This window comes from Vombatus ursinus, unplaced genomic scaffold (assembly GCF_900497805.2).
Source record: "Vombatus ursinus unplaced genomic scaffold, bare-nosed wombat genome assembly UNPS02000749.1, whole genome shotgun sequence".
Lineage (NCBI taxonomy): Eukaryota > Metazoa > Chordata > Mammalia > Diprotodontia > Vombatidae > Vombatus > Vombatus ursinus.
The window spans coordinates 23,583,760-23,599,491 of NW_020940527.1; the positions used below are offsets into that span (position 1 = coordinate 23,583,760).

At 42.6% G+C, this 15,732-nt stretch overlaps 1 protein-coding gene across 1 annotated transcript in view; it reads right to left on the minus strand.

The window, feature by feature from the left end:
- Positions 1-5,207, minus strand: part of ENTPD7 (ectonucleoside triphosphate diphosphohydrolase 7) — a 38,040-nt gene extending 32,833 nt beyond the window's left edge. The window contains exons 1-2 of the mRNA XM_027860476.1: positions 4,993-5,207; positions 3,028-3,210 (exon numbers count right to left, since the gene is read on the minus strand). Coding sequence (XP_027716277.1) covers positions 3,028-3,210; positions 4,993-5,000 — 191 coding nt within the window. The 5' untranslated portion in view covers positions 5,001-5,207. The remainder of the gene's footprint in view (positions 1-3,027; positions 3,211-4,992) is intronic.
- Positions 5,208-15,732: the final 10,525 nt, after the last annotated feature.

The window sequence follows — 15,732 nt, forward strand, 5'->3', positions numbered from 1 at the left end:
CTGGTATAATGGTGGTGCCAAAGGTTCACAAGAATTTCTCGTTTCCATTTCATTCTTGAAACTCAACCCTGCTTCTTAGTCAAAGGAATGCTTAAGAAGGGAATCCCTGGTAATAGCATCTGCCCCCACTACCTACTAAGTCAAGTATTAACATTTCCCAATGGACGCTCAAACCTGGACTCACTCTCCAGACTTCTCACCTGCCACTTTCCTACACCTCCACCAAAGTCTCTCCCTTATGAGTCCTGTAAGCTCCTGGAGGGCAGGGACTGTTTTGCTTAATTGTACTTGTACTCCCAGGATTTAGCAAGTGTCTGTCATGTAGGAAGTGCTTCATAAAAAGATTTCTCTGTCTAGCTAAAGGATAAGCAGCCTCATAAAACAAAGCAGTGCTTCAAACTAGACAGAATTTTCCTCCCCTAAGAAAAAAATGAGGCTACTGGGATGAGAACATTAGAAATTTTCGTTTTTAACAATAAAAAAGAAAAATGTGCTGTGGGCAATCTAACTGGTGATAAGCATCTCCATACTTAGCTAGGTTGGACCTCAAACTGTCAGCACTGGTCTGCCACCAAAGTTTTCCAGCTTAGTAAGACCTGTCAGACCTTTCACTCTGCTGGCATAGCTTTTAGAATTCAGTCACCTTCATACCACAACGAAGCACCAGAGTAGGATGTTTGAGGAAGGGATGCTCATCATTATTACTGATGATAGAAAAGAAAAATTCACATTCATATGGTACTTTAAGGTTTACAAATAAATTTTCTTGTATAAAAAAGAATACTTTTTTGGGGGGGATTTCTTTTGTTTTTATATAACTTAAAAGAACTTTAACAGCAAACCTACCAGATGTGTAATACAAATTATCCTTGTTTTACAGAAGTTAAATGACTTGCTCCTGGTCACACAGTTAGTGCATCATTAATAGGATTCAGACGTCAGACTCCCACATCTCAGTCTGGTATTCATTTTTGTACTCCACACTGCCTTTCCAAATTGTCAGAAAGGTGAGGGTGTCAAATAAGTAACCACTAAATAAATGAGGTATTACCATATATTTGAGACAGTGTGTGTTTGACTTTTTAAATAAAATTTTTGAAGTCTCAGTAGACCACAGACTAATAAGGCAAGAAATCTCATTAGCCTGGGTAGAACAGTGGAAAGAAAGAGGGCCAGAAAACATGGGTTTTAGTTTCTTTGCCACAAACTAGATGTATGACTTTGGGCAGAACACTTCACTTTGTCCACATCTGCTACCTCCTCTATAAAGCAAAGGGTTTGGACAAGACAATTTCTAATATCACTTTCAGTTCTAATATTCTATCATTCCATAATTTTAGTAGGGGTCCAAAATTGTGAGGTCTCCATAAACCTTCACAGATAACTTAGCAAAGGTAAATAAAACTAATCAATCCAATGGAAATCATAGATAAATGGTTTAATGAAGTACTAAAGTGATTCTTAAACTCTGAATATAAGCTTCCTGTGACAGTGTGAATAAACACATTAAGATAAGATAAATCAGGCTGGATGATCATCCTGTTATAAAGTCAAGCCCTTTCCTTCCCTTAAAAGTTCAATATTCCAAGAAGATAAACCAGAAGCCTGAAGATAAATTCATGGAGGTAAGGCTTCAGAAAGAGAAAATTAAGTACAATATTTCAGAAATGTTAAGGGAAGTTTCAGAGAGCAGCCCCTACTGATTTTAGGGCTAGTGAGGGACTGGTAATACAGAAAACCTCTTGTGGCAGCAGGTTGTACAAGAGGTAAAGCACGAGGGTATGTCACAGAATCATAAAAGGTAACAGTCTAAAAGCTTAGCGTTGGATTAATGACAAACCTTCATTTTTATAGATAAGGAAACTGAGGCCAAAGAGTTTAAGTAACTTTCCCAAAGTAAAAAATCAAGTTAGAAGTAACAGAAACAAGGACCAGAACCCAAATATCCCGACTTCTGTCTTAGAATTTGTTCTGTATCACTATGGTACCTCTCAGAAGAAGTACATAATAAAAAACAAAAACAGAACATTTTGTAACTATAATGAAAAAGTTTGGATCCAAAGAAAAAGTGAGAAAATATGCTGTCCTCTCTTTGCAAAAGGAGGGGGCTGTGGGTGTGGAATACTGCATAGACTGTCAGACATGGCTAATGTGCTGGTTTGCTGAACTGCTTTTTGTCTCTTAAAAAATCTGTTACAAAGGATGGCTCACTGGTTAGAGGACAGGGAGGTACATATTTAAAAATGAAAGTATTACAAAAACAAAAGATAGTATCAATAAAAAATAAAGTTAAAATATGATTTTTTTACCTTGGGAATAAAAAAGGCATCTGTGCAAGATTAAAATAATTTAACAAAGGAATATAAAGCCCCATTATCTAAATAAAATATCCTCAAAAATGTTCCTGGGCAGGAAAAAAAAAGGGTTTTGAAGATGACAAGAACATCTAAACATGCCAAAGAATACTTTAATTTTTACCACATCAGAAACCATAAAACATTAAAACAGATCACTGCTATAAAGTATGTAACACTAGAAGGTGTAAAGTATTTAAAAATCCATTATGATTTCCATTTTGCAAGTCAGTAAACTAAGGCCGAGACTGACATGCTCAGTATCATATACCTAGAAGGCTGTCTGAGGAAGGACTCAAACTCAGGCCTTCTTGATTTCAAATCCAGAATTCTATCCACTCACTATATTACCTAGCTGTACCTTCAAGATTATATGTAATACAATTATGGCAAACAATAAAAAAAATGCACTCTATTAAAAAAAGTTAAATATGGTCTTTCTTGACCTTTTCCATGGGGGTAAAATAGTATAAACAATCTTGAACCTCAACCCTTAATCTGAAAAAATGAGTTTTAACATTTGTGTGATAAATTGCATGAAATTTTACTTTTTTTTAAGCACCCTTAGAAAAGATCAAGAGGCATAACAAGTTAAATGACTTATTAAGCCATTTGCTCTTAAAACATTAACCTCAGTGACAAAACTTACATTGATATACTAAAGTTGACTCACCTTTCATACTGTCTATCTTGAGGTGAGGGAGAGCCCCAGTGTCGAAAGTCCACTACAACCATAAGTAGAAGGAGACAGGATATGAGGAAAAGTCCCAGAATGGCTACCCGCTGACGTGCAAATGGACTCACTGTAGGCACAGTAAAATACCAGGAAGCCGGGCAGAAATATGAAAAACTAATCCTGAAATAAAAAAACCATTAGTAAAGCAAAAAAAAAAAATCTTATGATTCATTGATGACAACGGAAAATGCTAATTCACACTACAGCCTGATCAAAGTCCTTGCTACAAGATCAACAAGCAGACATCTAACAGGATCTAAATGTACTGTAATGGCACTGCAAAGTTGGCATGGACCACCTGGTACACTTTGAATGTAATTGGAGGGATGGGATTTAAGAAATTAAAACTGTGATACTAAATAGAAGATCATTTATCTCCCTGGATAATCTCACAAAATGAAATTACAGAGTCACAGCAATTAAATATTTCTACTAAGCTGCTAGAAAAGCAAGAAAGTCTTTTTTTATCCCTCCCCAGAAAGTCTTGAAAAAGGTTCTTAACTCCAAGATTAACTTTCTGTCCTGATGCAACAGAATAGGACTCAGGATTCTAAAGACAATTTTTCCAGGCAGAATTCGGTGTGGTAATATGTGGTGATGAGGATAAATAACATTTACATAGCATTTTAAGGTTTGCAAAGCTCTAGTTAACACCAAATGTTGAAATAGTACATCTATCTACCTTACAGAGCAGAGAATCACAGTTGGACAAAGTACTGCAATTACAATTTTCCTGCCCACAGGAATGGGAGAGGCAGTGTACCATAGTCAGCCTGGAGGGTCAGAAAGACTTGGTTTCAAGTAACACCTAGGACATATACTAGCTGTGAGACCCTGGGCAAGTCACTTAACCATCTAAAGACCCCAGCCAACACTCTCAAACAAAAATTAGCAAGAATAGATGCCTATCTGCATTTGGTAAAAGGGGTTTCTTCACCAGGCACCACACTAAGCTAATTAAACTACAGGCCAGAAAAAAAAAAAAAGATTTTACATGGTCTGTAATCTCCCGGCATAGGATACAGCATTCTGATATAACTGAGTAACAAATATGACATAACCGACTTGCAGAGCCCTAGACTGCCTGCCTACTTACTTACTCCCTAAACTTTCAACATAAGCAGTAGGCACACAGATTTGTCCAGTTAGTGGATTTCTCACACTCAACAATTTAAACAGCACCTATTCCACGCTGGATGGTAAGAGGAATACCAAGATAAAACATAGTTTCCTGCCATTGAGAAAGAAGCTCCTATTTTAATAGGAGCGATTAAACAGGTAACATAAAAGGGTGCTATAAGGTTCTCAGGGGAGCGCCAAACAAAAGCTCAGAGGAAACCCCAAAGGATGAGATCCCTTGGGGATACCTTGGGGACCCACAGAGGAAGCTGTAAGTGAGCAGGTCCTACAAGGGGTGGGCATGAGCTCCGTGGGATCGTGGAATGGGGGGATGGGGGAATGGGGGGATGGGGAGGGAGGAGGAAGGAAGATAGAGTCCTGACATAGACCTGGGACAAGCAAAGGCCAGGAGATGGGCATGCACGGGCAATGCGAGCTTAACAGCTAATCAACAGCACAGCTTGGTCGGAGACCAGTCCAGCAGTGCTCTGTACTAAGGCTAAAAGCTGGGGCTGACCCTGAAAGGGACCTTGAATGCCGGGCTAAAGAGTGTGGCCTTCCCTGGGGAGAGGGGGGGGGGGAGTGGAGGAGGGTGAGGTCCGAGGTGATGGCACACACACAACCTCACACATAAAGACACAGTCACACAACTCACACTGTCATATACACACATATACTCACACACCACAGACAATCACACAATATACACTCCCACAGTCACGCACACTATCTCACACCCCACAGACGATACACATATACGCTCTCGATCACGCTCCCACACACCTGGCCATGGGCTCCCTCGGGGCGAAGCGGGGGGCTCAGCCCCTGTCACCTCCTTTTCTTTTTCCCCTGACAAGGAGGCTTCCTTGTCCCGGGCATCTCCGTCTGCGCCAGCCTGGAAAGGGGAGGGTTTGGCAAGGGGAGGGCTTGGCAAGGGGCCTTGGCCGCAGAACCCCGCCGGCCCGGCCCGGCTAAGGCAGCCCCCTCTCCGGCTCCTCGGAGAAGCTGTTTCGGCGCCTCCCCCGGCCCGCTGGCGACCCCTTCCCGCGGCCTGACTTCCCCGTCGGCGCCGGGGCTTCTTCTCCCGCAGGCCGCCACACGCCCCTGGGGTCCCCACGCGGCGGCTCAAACGCGACTCAGCGGGTCCGAGCTCTCGCAGCCCCGACCGAGCCGCTTCTTTCAGACTCTTGGCCGGAAGGAGGGCCCAGGAAGGCCTGGGGGGGCCGCGGCGCCACGTCCCCAAGGAAACGGTCAGGACCCAATAGGAGGAGGCCTCCCCCTCCAAAGGGCCGGCCCTCGCCGGACAGACTGCTGAGTAAATGGCACGCAGTCAATCCACGGGACAGATTGTCCTCCACAGCCCGCCCCGAGGCGCAGCTGCGGCCAATCACGGAGGGCGTGCGGAAGAAGCTGAGCGAGTGGGCGGTACCGGGGGCGGCTTCCCGGATTGAAGAGCAGGCCGCCCACACGGGGGCTTTCTGTCTTCCGTTATTCTCCTGCGGCTAGTGACCGCTGCCTTCCCTGGCGTGCGGCGTCACCCCTGGAGCGACCCCGGACCCTGCCCTTAGCGTTTCTGGCCGCACCCGAGCGCCCTTCCCAGGGACCGAGATGTGCTCGACCGCGGTTTTACCTCCGAGCTCCTCTGGCCCGCAAGGCGCGGGCCCAGTCCCCTCCGCAGCTGCCCAGCCGGCTCCCAGGACACCCTTCATCCCACCCTAGAAGCCGGCTCCCTGGAGAGGATACGCAGATAAGGATCCTGTTGGGAATGACTGCTTAAGATGCTTGTCCTTCCCTCCAGGCTCCTGATAATTTACGTTTTAAAGTACTGTTTAATGTGCAGGATATGATTCCTATCCACCCACAAGTTAGAAAATGGAACATTCAGTACGATGGTATCAAGAATACCTTCCTTTAATGCTGTAACAATAATTGCTAACCAATGCCTCATTTACCTCTCCAATCCCCAAACCCTCCCATTACTACTTCCTTTGTCTTTTTGAAAACCAGAGGTGACCGGTTTCTTTGTCCATCTGGTGAAGACTTTATAGACTGACTAAATCCCTCTGGCATTTACTGAAAGGTTAGAGGTTTGTGTTTGGATTTATCCAATCAGCAGGGTTAAAAAAAAAAATAGGTTGAATCCTTGTTCTCCTTTCATCCGCTGTGCTAATGAGCAGAGCATGCTATAAACCAGATTTAGTCGTTTTTTCACTTTATATTGCATAAAACATGTTGTAACACATTATAGAAATCCAGATTTCAAAACTAATGTTTAACTGCCTTTTACTGGAAACACATCTACTGATGTAGCTGCAATTTTCTCAGGATGTTTCCAACTCTCCCTATCCCTAGGCAAAATCATTACCATTCTAGCAGTTACCCAGTGTTCCACCTTCATCTTTACGGGGGGGGGGGGGGGGGGGGGGGGAGATTAGGCAAAAAAAAAAAAAAAAAAAAACAAAGGGAAGGGGAAGTACTAGTAGCAAAAGGGGGGGGGGACTTTGAGGGACTAAGTTAACTTATCTATCCTCATAGCTCCAAATGTGCTTCGTGACAAAGACTAGATGAGAGTTGGAGATTTTAGGAATTTAATCAAGAAGAAGGGAAGAAAAGGGACCCAAAGTAGGAAAGTAAGGAAAACAGAAAAAGAAAGGGAGAAGAAGCAAAAAGAAGAAAAACTGAATAAATTAAAGGGATAAAAGTAAATTCAGTGAGGAGGAAAAGCAGGAAATGAAGGTGGAAAGAGGGATGGTAGTTACATCATGCTATATACACAGCATGGTTCATGACCACCGGACCTGTTCAAACCTGCCACTTCCTCAGCTTCTGGAGTCTATGCAAAAAGCAAACACAGGTGAAAGGATTTGTCATAGGACAGAATTTCTTGTCATATATACACCTTTCTAACCAATGTAGTGGAGAGAGTCCTGAGTACGACAAATGAACTATAAATAAGGGCAACTATCTAGGTTTTTAGCAGGGAGGTGTTGCAGACGCTGACCCATTCTAGAATAACTCATCACTCCAACTATTTGGATCTCTTCATTGTCCCCCAAACATACCAACTTCATTTCACTTACACTATTTTGCTTATCAAATCTCTTTAGCTTAGTTTGCCTTTTCCTTGTCTGCCTACCCTTCTGTTAATTACTTTCTGTTCATCTTGTATATAGCTTGCTTTGTATATATTTGTTTGCATGTTGTCACCCCCATGAGACTGTAAGGTCCTTGAGGGCAGGGACTACCTTTTGCCTCTTTCTCTATCCCCAACATTTAGCACAATGCCTGGCACATAGTAGGCATTTAACATTTATTAATATACAAGACTCAACATGTCACCTTTTTCATCGTCTTCTCTATTTCAATTCATATTGCTGTCTTCTTTCTCCACCTCCTGTAACACTTGCTCATATGCCATTTTGTAGTGTTTATTTCATGTGTGTTATCTCCCCAAAGAGACTATAAACTTCTTGAAGTAGGCCTTCAAAAATGCTTGTTAAATTGAACCCAAAGATTGTTTAGATCCATATTTAAAATTCAAAGTTTAAGTATTTAAGTTTTTATAAAAAACAAACAAGCCTCTTCCTTCCTATTAATATACATGTGTTCCTGGAGATCCTATAAAAGAGATGTCACGCAACCTGAGAGTTCAATAGTTAACATGTTAGATGACAGAATCAAGATTCAAAAGCATCTTGATGGGATAGAACTGGTGGGCCAAAGCACAGGATGAAATGTGTTAGGGATAAATGTAACCACTAGTATGTGGCTCTAGATCATATTTAAAAGAAACAGGATAGGTAAAAGTGAAGGAAGGATAGGTATATTTTATTAAGTAAGTCTACTCCTGTGAGGAAATACAGGAACCAGGCAAGAAAGCCTACTGGAGATCATTTTGGTAAAGATTAAGATGTTTTACTATCAGTTAATATTACAGACTACCTGGGCAGGAACAGGAAATAGACGAGAAATTTATGAAACAATTAAACAAAAGAAGTCAGTTTTTACTGTGTCTGACACTGTACTAAGCACTAGGGATACCAAAAAAGAAAAGAAAAAAAAGGCAAGCTTTAGTACCAATAGGGGAAATTCAGTTATCCAGACATATGCTAGTGCTCCTTCCCCGCCAACAGTAAAGTACCTAATAACTTCTTGGCTTTCCTTAATGATAAATTAATCCTTCAAAATATGACCAAACTAACAGAGGGGAATTCCGTTCTGGTTATGATTCTCATCAATAGGTAAGAGCTGGTGTCAAGGGCAGAAATAGTGGGAACCATGGTAGGAAAGGGCCCACACCATCATGGAGGTGGAATGGTCTGACATGTATTAGAGACTTGAGAAGAACAGATTTGAATAGGTTCAAAGGAAGCATAGGTTGTATTAGATGGGCTAAAATTTCATAGGTAAAGTCAGTCCAGGAAGAATGGGAAACTTTAAAGATGAAATTCTGAAGACACAAAAAGAAACCATTTTATGAAGTGTCTCATGGGTATATGGAGAACTCACCAACCTAGATTTTTAAAAATTATGATCAAAAGGTAGGAGCAAGAACAAGTATTAGAGGAGGCATATAAAAACTTTAACGAGAGTGCTAAGGCTCAGGACCAAGCAAGGCTAGCCAGGATAGCTAAGGGCATCAACAAGGATTTTACTTTTGTTTTTTGCTGCTTTGGGGAAGAGGGTTAAAGAAGGTGGACACCACAGATCAGGATGGGTGGATCAACCACAAATGATAACACAAAAAAGGTGGAGCAGCTTAACTTAGTTTTCTTGGCCACGGAGAGTGACCTCTGGATTGAAAGGCAGATCAAAAAATGGCTGATGGGGCATTAATATCCAATATATGTAAGGACATAGTAACTGATTCAGATGGACGACACCCTTGGGTATTGAAAATTTAAAAACAAAACCAAAAAACTGCCAAAATGTAACTGCTGAACCAGTCAGCAGAAATGATAGTCCTGTGGTACTCTGCCTATTGCCGCATTATATCTGGGGTACTGTGTTCATTTCCTGGGGTTGTCCTTTAGGACAGTGACAGGATAGAGAGGTTCTAGAGCAGTGAAATCAGAACAGTAAAGAGGCATGGTAAAAAGATATGAGTCCATCAAAGATGAGAATAAGTTGAAGGACCTAGGGATGTTTAACCAAAAGTTAAGACTGCTGAAAAGGAGGCTATGGGGAGAAGGGATGCTGACTGATGGCTGTTTTCAAGTACCTTAAAGGTTAATTTGACAAAGGACCCCAGAAGACAGAACTAGGAGCACTGGGTACAAATTGTAAAGAGGCCAAGTTAGACTTCAATCAAGCAGCAAGTACTTGAGTACCCACTGTGTACCAGGCTATGTTTGAGGTGTATGGAATACAGGCTGGATGTTAACAATCAGCACTATAACAAAAATAAGATGGGCTGCCTCAGGGGCAGTAAATTCTCCCTCACAGGAAGAATTCAAGCAAAGGTTGGATTACTATTATTGGTCGTAGGATGGCATAGATTCTTTTGTGAATATGGGTTGGACTACATGGCCAAGGAGATCTTTCACAGCTCTGAAATTCTGTGAGGCTATTTCTGCACGAGCACACACACAAACACACACACGTATGTGTGTATGAATAGATATGTGTGTGTATATATATATATGTATGTATTTTTAATCAATTGCATAACTGTGGAATGGGAAACAGCTGGTTTAACAGTAGATGATGTGGGAAACAAAAGATCTGGCAGTTTTAGTTAACCACAATCTCATTATGTGAAGCAACAGTGTGACATAACTGCCCCCAAAGCTAACGAAATCTTAGATGCGATGAAAGTATGGAATCTCATTTCCTTTCCTTCATGGAAGAACATCTTAAAGTAGTCTGCACTTGATGTATCATCCAACAAATATTTATTAAACACCTACTAAAAGCAAGACCCCGTGCTAGCAACAGGGGGTAAAAAGACAAAAATGATAACCTCTGCTCTCAGAGCTCACATTTTTCTGGAAGTATATGATTACACAGATATTTACATAAATATATTCTTTACATAGATATGTAAACAAAAGGTAGTTTGAGAGAGAAAGCACTAACAAACTCTGGGATCAGGAAAGCCTGTGTAGGAGGTAGCACTGAAGATGAATAACAATAATAAACTATAATAGCTAACATTTCTATAGAACTGGACTGTGCTAAGTGCTTAACAATAATCTCATTTGATCCTCACAACCACCCGGGGAGGTAGGTGCTATTAGATCACCATTTTACAGATGAGGAAACTGAGACAGATTAAGTGACTTGCCTGGGGTCACACAGCTAGGAGTTGTCCGTGGCTGGATTTGAATTCAAGTCTTCCTGACTCTAGATCCAGCCCTCTATCCACTGCACCAACTAACTGTTCAACTAGGCTATCCATCCAACTAGAGATTCTGAGAGGTAGCTGTGAGAAAACTATGTGTCCCAGGCACAGAGGGCAGCTGAAATGTAAAAGACAAAAGGTGAAGATGAAATGTAGGGCTTGGGGGACAACTAGTTAACCTCTTGCTTCCTCACCACTCACTCCCCAAGCCCTTGGAATCTAGTGCCTTCTATCCTATTGAGTCTGATTTGAGGATAGGCGGGGGCCCATGTCTACAGTCCCTGCTGCTTAGGAGGCTGAGGCTGGTAGACAGCTTGAGTTGGAGAGTTCTAAAGTCTATTTGGTGTCCACACAAAGCATTGCACCAGTGTGATAAGCTCCAGGGAGAAAAGGACCATAGGGTAAAGCTTGTATAGTGGCCAGGACTGGCATGAAGCCATAAGTAGCTGCTGTCCTTCCAGCCTGGGTGAGATAGGGAGACCCAGTCTCAAAATAAATGAATACATAATAAAAATTCAATAAAATTTAAAAGAAATTGATTTTTCAAAGATCACCAAGGTCTCCCCTCTAACCACATCTGTTAAGTCTACTTTCACTGTCCTCAATCCCATCCTATCCCTCATGGCTGACAGAATACAGAGCATGGGTAAGAACAGAGTGAGAGATTGTATTCTGCAGATATTTGGGTTTATAAAGTGGGTTCTAGGCCAAAAAGAATCACAAGACACATCCTCAATGCTATTGTTGCTGAACTTCTGGTATCTGAAAAGGGCCCGTGAAAAATTCCTGGGCTGAGGGATAAAAATTTAAGATATTTAACTGTGAAGGCATTGATGCTGAATAAACACATTCTATACATTTTATAAAAAGCCAACTTTTGTGATCATTTATTATAATTATGACATTTCATATGCTTTGACTACACATTAGGCATATCTTCTACTGCCGGACAAACTTTGTTGGAATACATTCAGATTTAAAACAACCTAATTCCACACATACAGGACGGGAAAGATCTGACTTGACAGCATCCCTGGGAAGTTTAACCCACAGAACCTATTTTTAAAAAATATTTTTATATTAAACATTTATTAATTTATTTCTAGTTAAACATTCACTTCCACAAGATTTCTGAGTTCCAAATTTTCGCCTTATCTCACCCCTCCCCCCCACCCCAAGATGGTGTGCATTCTGAATACCCGGTCCCCTAATCTGCCCTCTCTTCTATCACCCCCCCTTCTCTTATCTCCTTCCCCTTCTATTTTCCTGTCAGGCAGGATAGATGTCTATACCCCATTGTCTGTATATCCTATTTCCCAGGTGCACGTGAAAACAATTTTTAACATTTGCTTTTAAAACTTTGTGTTCCAAATTTTCTCCCTTCCTCTTTCCCCACCCACCCTCATTGAGAAGGCAAGCAACTTGATACAGATTATACATGTCTAGTCATGCAAAACACTTCCATAGTAGTCATGTGCACAGAACATATTTATGGATGACACACAGCAGTTATCTTTCAAGTGTTTGAAGGATTTTTCATGTGGGACAGAAAAGACATGTGTTGCTTTCTGAAGGCAGGGCTGGGAACAGAAGATGTTACCAAGAAAGCAGATTTTAACTCCAGATTTAACAATTACAGCTATCCAAAAATTCCTAAATTGTGACCTTGACACATCACTAGTTGAGTCCAAATAGAGGCTGGATAATCATGCCATGGACGTCACAGATAGGACTCACCACTGTGTAGGAGGTTAGATTAGATTGTTTTTAAGATCTATTTTTTTTCTTTAACTGTATTGGCCAAAGGTAATCTCACTGTTAGCTGTTTTCTTGACTTACTCAATGCTGCCACCTGCTACATGTGTGGCTTTGAATCTATACCAAAGCCAGCTCCCCTAGGGAGCTTGACATGGATAGCATGCGTACTAAAAAATGAGATGGATTTTCCAGTAGGGGTTGGGGAAAGTCTCCTTCAGGCATCTTTCATCATGTAGGGGTGGTGAGTCAGTCTACTTCCATGCTAGCCAGGCTCCAGCCACACAAATTCTGGGTCCCACTCTCAGCCTGACCTGCTAAAGAATGCAAAGGAAGGGGTCAGGTGTTGGGAGCAGGGATAGAAGATACTAATTAGTTGATCTAGACATGCTCTTGCCACCACCAGCCAGAGATGACAGTTCAGGTCTCATAGGACAAGTCATTGCTTGTTAAGGTTGTGGCTGTTTAGTGAAGACAAGCATTAATCAAATTGTTCTGGATTGGCTCTGGTTCCCATGGGAGGTAGTCCATTAATCAAGCAAGCATTTATTAGTTGGATACAGTGTCAGGCACTGTGCTAGATGCTAGGGATATGAAGACAAAAGTGGAACACAAGCAACTTACATTCTATTAGGGGAGACTTGTACGTATACAGTTATACTCAAAATCAATACAAGGTAATTTTGGGGAGAAGGCACCAGTCGAAAGATCAGGAAAAGCTTCACACAGAAAAAAGCATTTGAACTAAGTTTGGAGGAAACAAAGGATTTTGAGAGGAGATGGGTAGGAGGCAATACATGCCAAGCATGGGAGGCAGCCGATGCAACATCACGGGGAGTCAAGATGGAATGAACATAATAGGTACTTATTGTTTTTGGAGTAGAATGGAATTGAAAGGGAGACAACAGTAGTGGAAAGAGCGCTGGATCTGGAGTCAAAAGACCTGGGTCAGAACCTCAACTCTGCTACTTACCTTTGTGACCTTAGGCAAATAGCTAACATTTTTCTGTGCCACTCTTTCTCCATCTGTAAAATGCTGGAGTTAGACCAAGTAATATCAAAGGTCTCTTGTAACTAAATCCTATGATCCAATGAGGCAGTGTAAGAAGTGGAAAAGAGCCACAAATCTAGGAGGCCCTGAGTTCAAGTACTGACCAACACATCCTGGCTGTGTAACTCTACACAAGTTACTTAACCTCTCAATGCGCTAGGCAGCTAAGACTATAAGGTGCCAATTTGCACTGGTGCGAGAGAACTGGAGGTGCCAATTTGCATTGGCACATTGTTTCCTCACCAGGTGTTTTCTGACCAATGAAATCACAGATCCAGTTGTTATCAACGAGTAATGTTCTTAACCAGTAATTATCTGTCCCTCTGAACTCTCGGAGCAGACAGCACCTTTTACTGCAATTCACCATATGTCTCATACTTAACTTGTCTACATGTCTCATCTCTCCTACTAAACCATAAAAGATGGCTTTATTCATCTTCCCCAACATCTAACACAACAACTAATCTGTCCTCCTATAGACCATCCTTATCATTCCTCCCTTCTTTCCTTTATCAATAAAAGGGAAGGGCATGCAGAGAGGGACAGATGGGAGACATGGACATATGCTTGCTCGTATTAGGGGAAAATTAAAAAGCTGACCTGAGATGAAGAGAAAACCTCTGTATGTCTAATAATCTATGTGTCCTCTTTGTGCTCCCCTTGCTCTGATTAGCTGGTTCCTTCCAAGTCCTTCATTTTAAGGAGGCCCAGACCAGACATGACTTCTCCTGATGTTTTACCTGGGAGTTCCCTATACCAAGAAAATCAGATGTCAAGTCTCTATCCCATCCCTACATATTCCTGACTTTTGGGAATACTACTTTAAATTTGAGAGCCAAAGGTCCAATCTTCCATCCCTCTGCCTTCTGATTATTCCACCCAATCTTTCCTCCCTCTTTTCTGAACATCTATCCTCCTTCCTCAGAAGACTGCACCAAGCAAGTTCTACAGGCAGTCACATATTTTCACAACACAGATGAAAACTGTCCATTTATGTTGTCCTCCGAACAGCAAAGGGTACAATGACTAAGGCTACAATTCGCTAAGAAGAACATCTGGAAGACCAATGTGTCCTTTAGGGAAGGGCTGGCAGACACAGACCACTGCCAGTGGGCAAATAAATCGATGTTTGTATAGCCTTTCACTCAAATACATGATACATTCTATCTTTATGCCTTTACATGGATATAGAATTTAGTAACTCGGCACTTTCAAATGAAGGAGAAACTGAGAATGCTAGTCTTAAGCCTACTGTTTTACTATACTGTCCCCCATGCCTCAAAGGCACTCCTCAATCTCTACCTCATAGAATTCCTAGCTTTCTTCAAAGATCAGTCCAAGTGCCCTATAGGCCTTTCCTGATGCTTCAGGTCGGAGTACCCTACCTCCTGAAATTGCCTTGTTGGAGATTTTGCATTTGACATCCTTATGAAGCACTGATTAAACACTTACTAGGCAATGAGGTGGCTCAGTGGATACAGCACTGGGCCCGGAGTCAGTTAAATCTGAGCTCAAATCCTGCTTTAGACACTCACGAGCAGTGTGACCCTGGGCAAGTCCCTTAACCAGAAGAAAGAAATGGCAAACCACTTCATTATCTTTGCTTAGAAAACCCCAAATGGGGCCCACAAAGAGTCAGACACTACTGAACAGCAACAGGTGCAAACACGTTGTCCCTGCCCTCGAGGAGCTCATAATCTTAACCCCATCCATACAAGTTATATGCAATGTTATTGGAAGATCACCTCAAGGCCCTAGCAGACAGGGGAATCCGAAAAGGCCTCTTGTAGAAGGTAGGATCTCAGCTGAGTCTTGGGAAGGGGGCGCCTTCCAGGCCCATGGATGCCCAGCAGACTCTAAGCTCCTTGAGGACAGGATTCATTTTGCCTCTGTATCCCCAACGCCTGACCCACAGTAGGCACTAAATCACTGGGGACACATGATCTCTATAATGGCGGCCCACAAGCCCGGCCACGAACTAGATCTACATGTGAGGGCCCTGCCTGGACTTAACACCGGGCACGTCTGCGGGGTGAGCCGGGAGGCTCCCCGGTGTCCAGGGGGCGGAGCCCTCGCTCCTAAGGCAAGCCCTCCTCCCCACCTTCTCATCCCCAGTCCCGCTAAACAAAAGGGCAGTGCCCGCAACGCTGCGAAAGCGAAGAAGCCGGACCAACAGCTCGATCTGCGACTGTAACGGCATCCCTGGCCAGTTTGACCTTGAAGCCCTCGCCCCGCCCCCTACGTCATCCCGCCCGCAGCGCCGGTAGAAGAAGGAGCCAATAAGAAGCCCGCACCCGACTCCACTTCCCCTCAGCGAGGCTTCCCTCTCTTTCTGTGGCCAACCAGATATCAAAGTGGTGGGGTCCAATGGCTG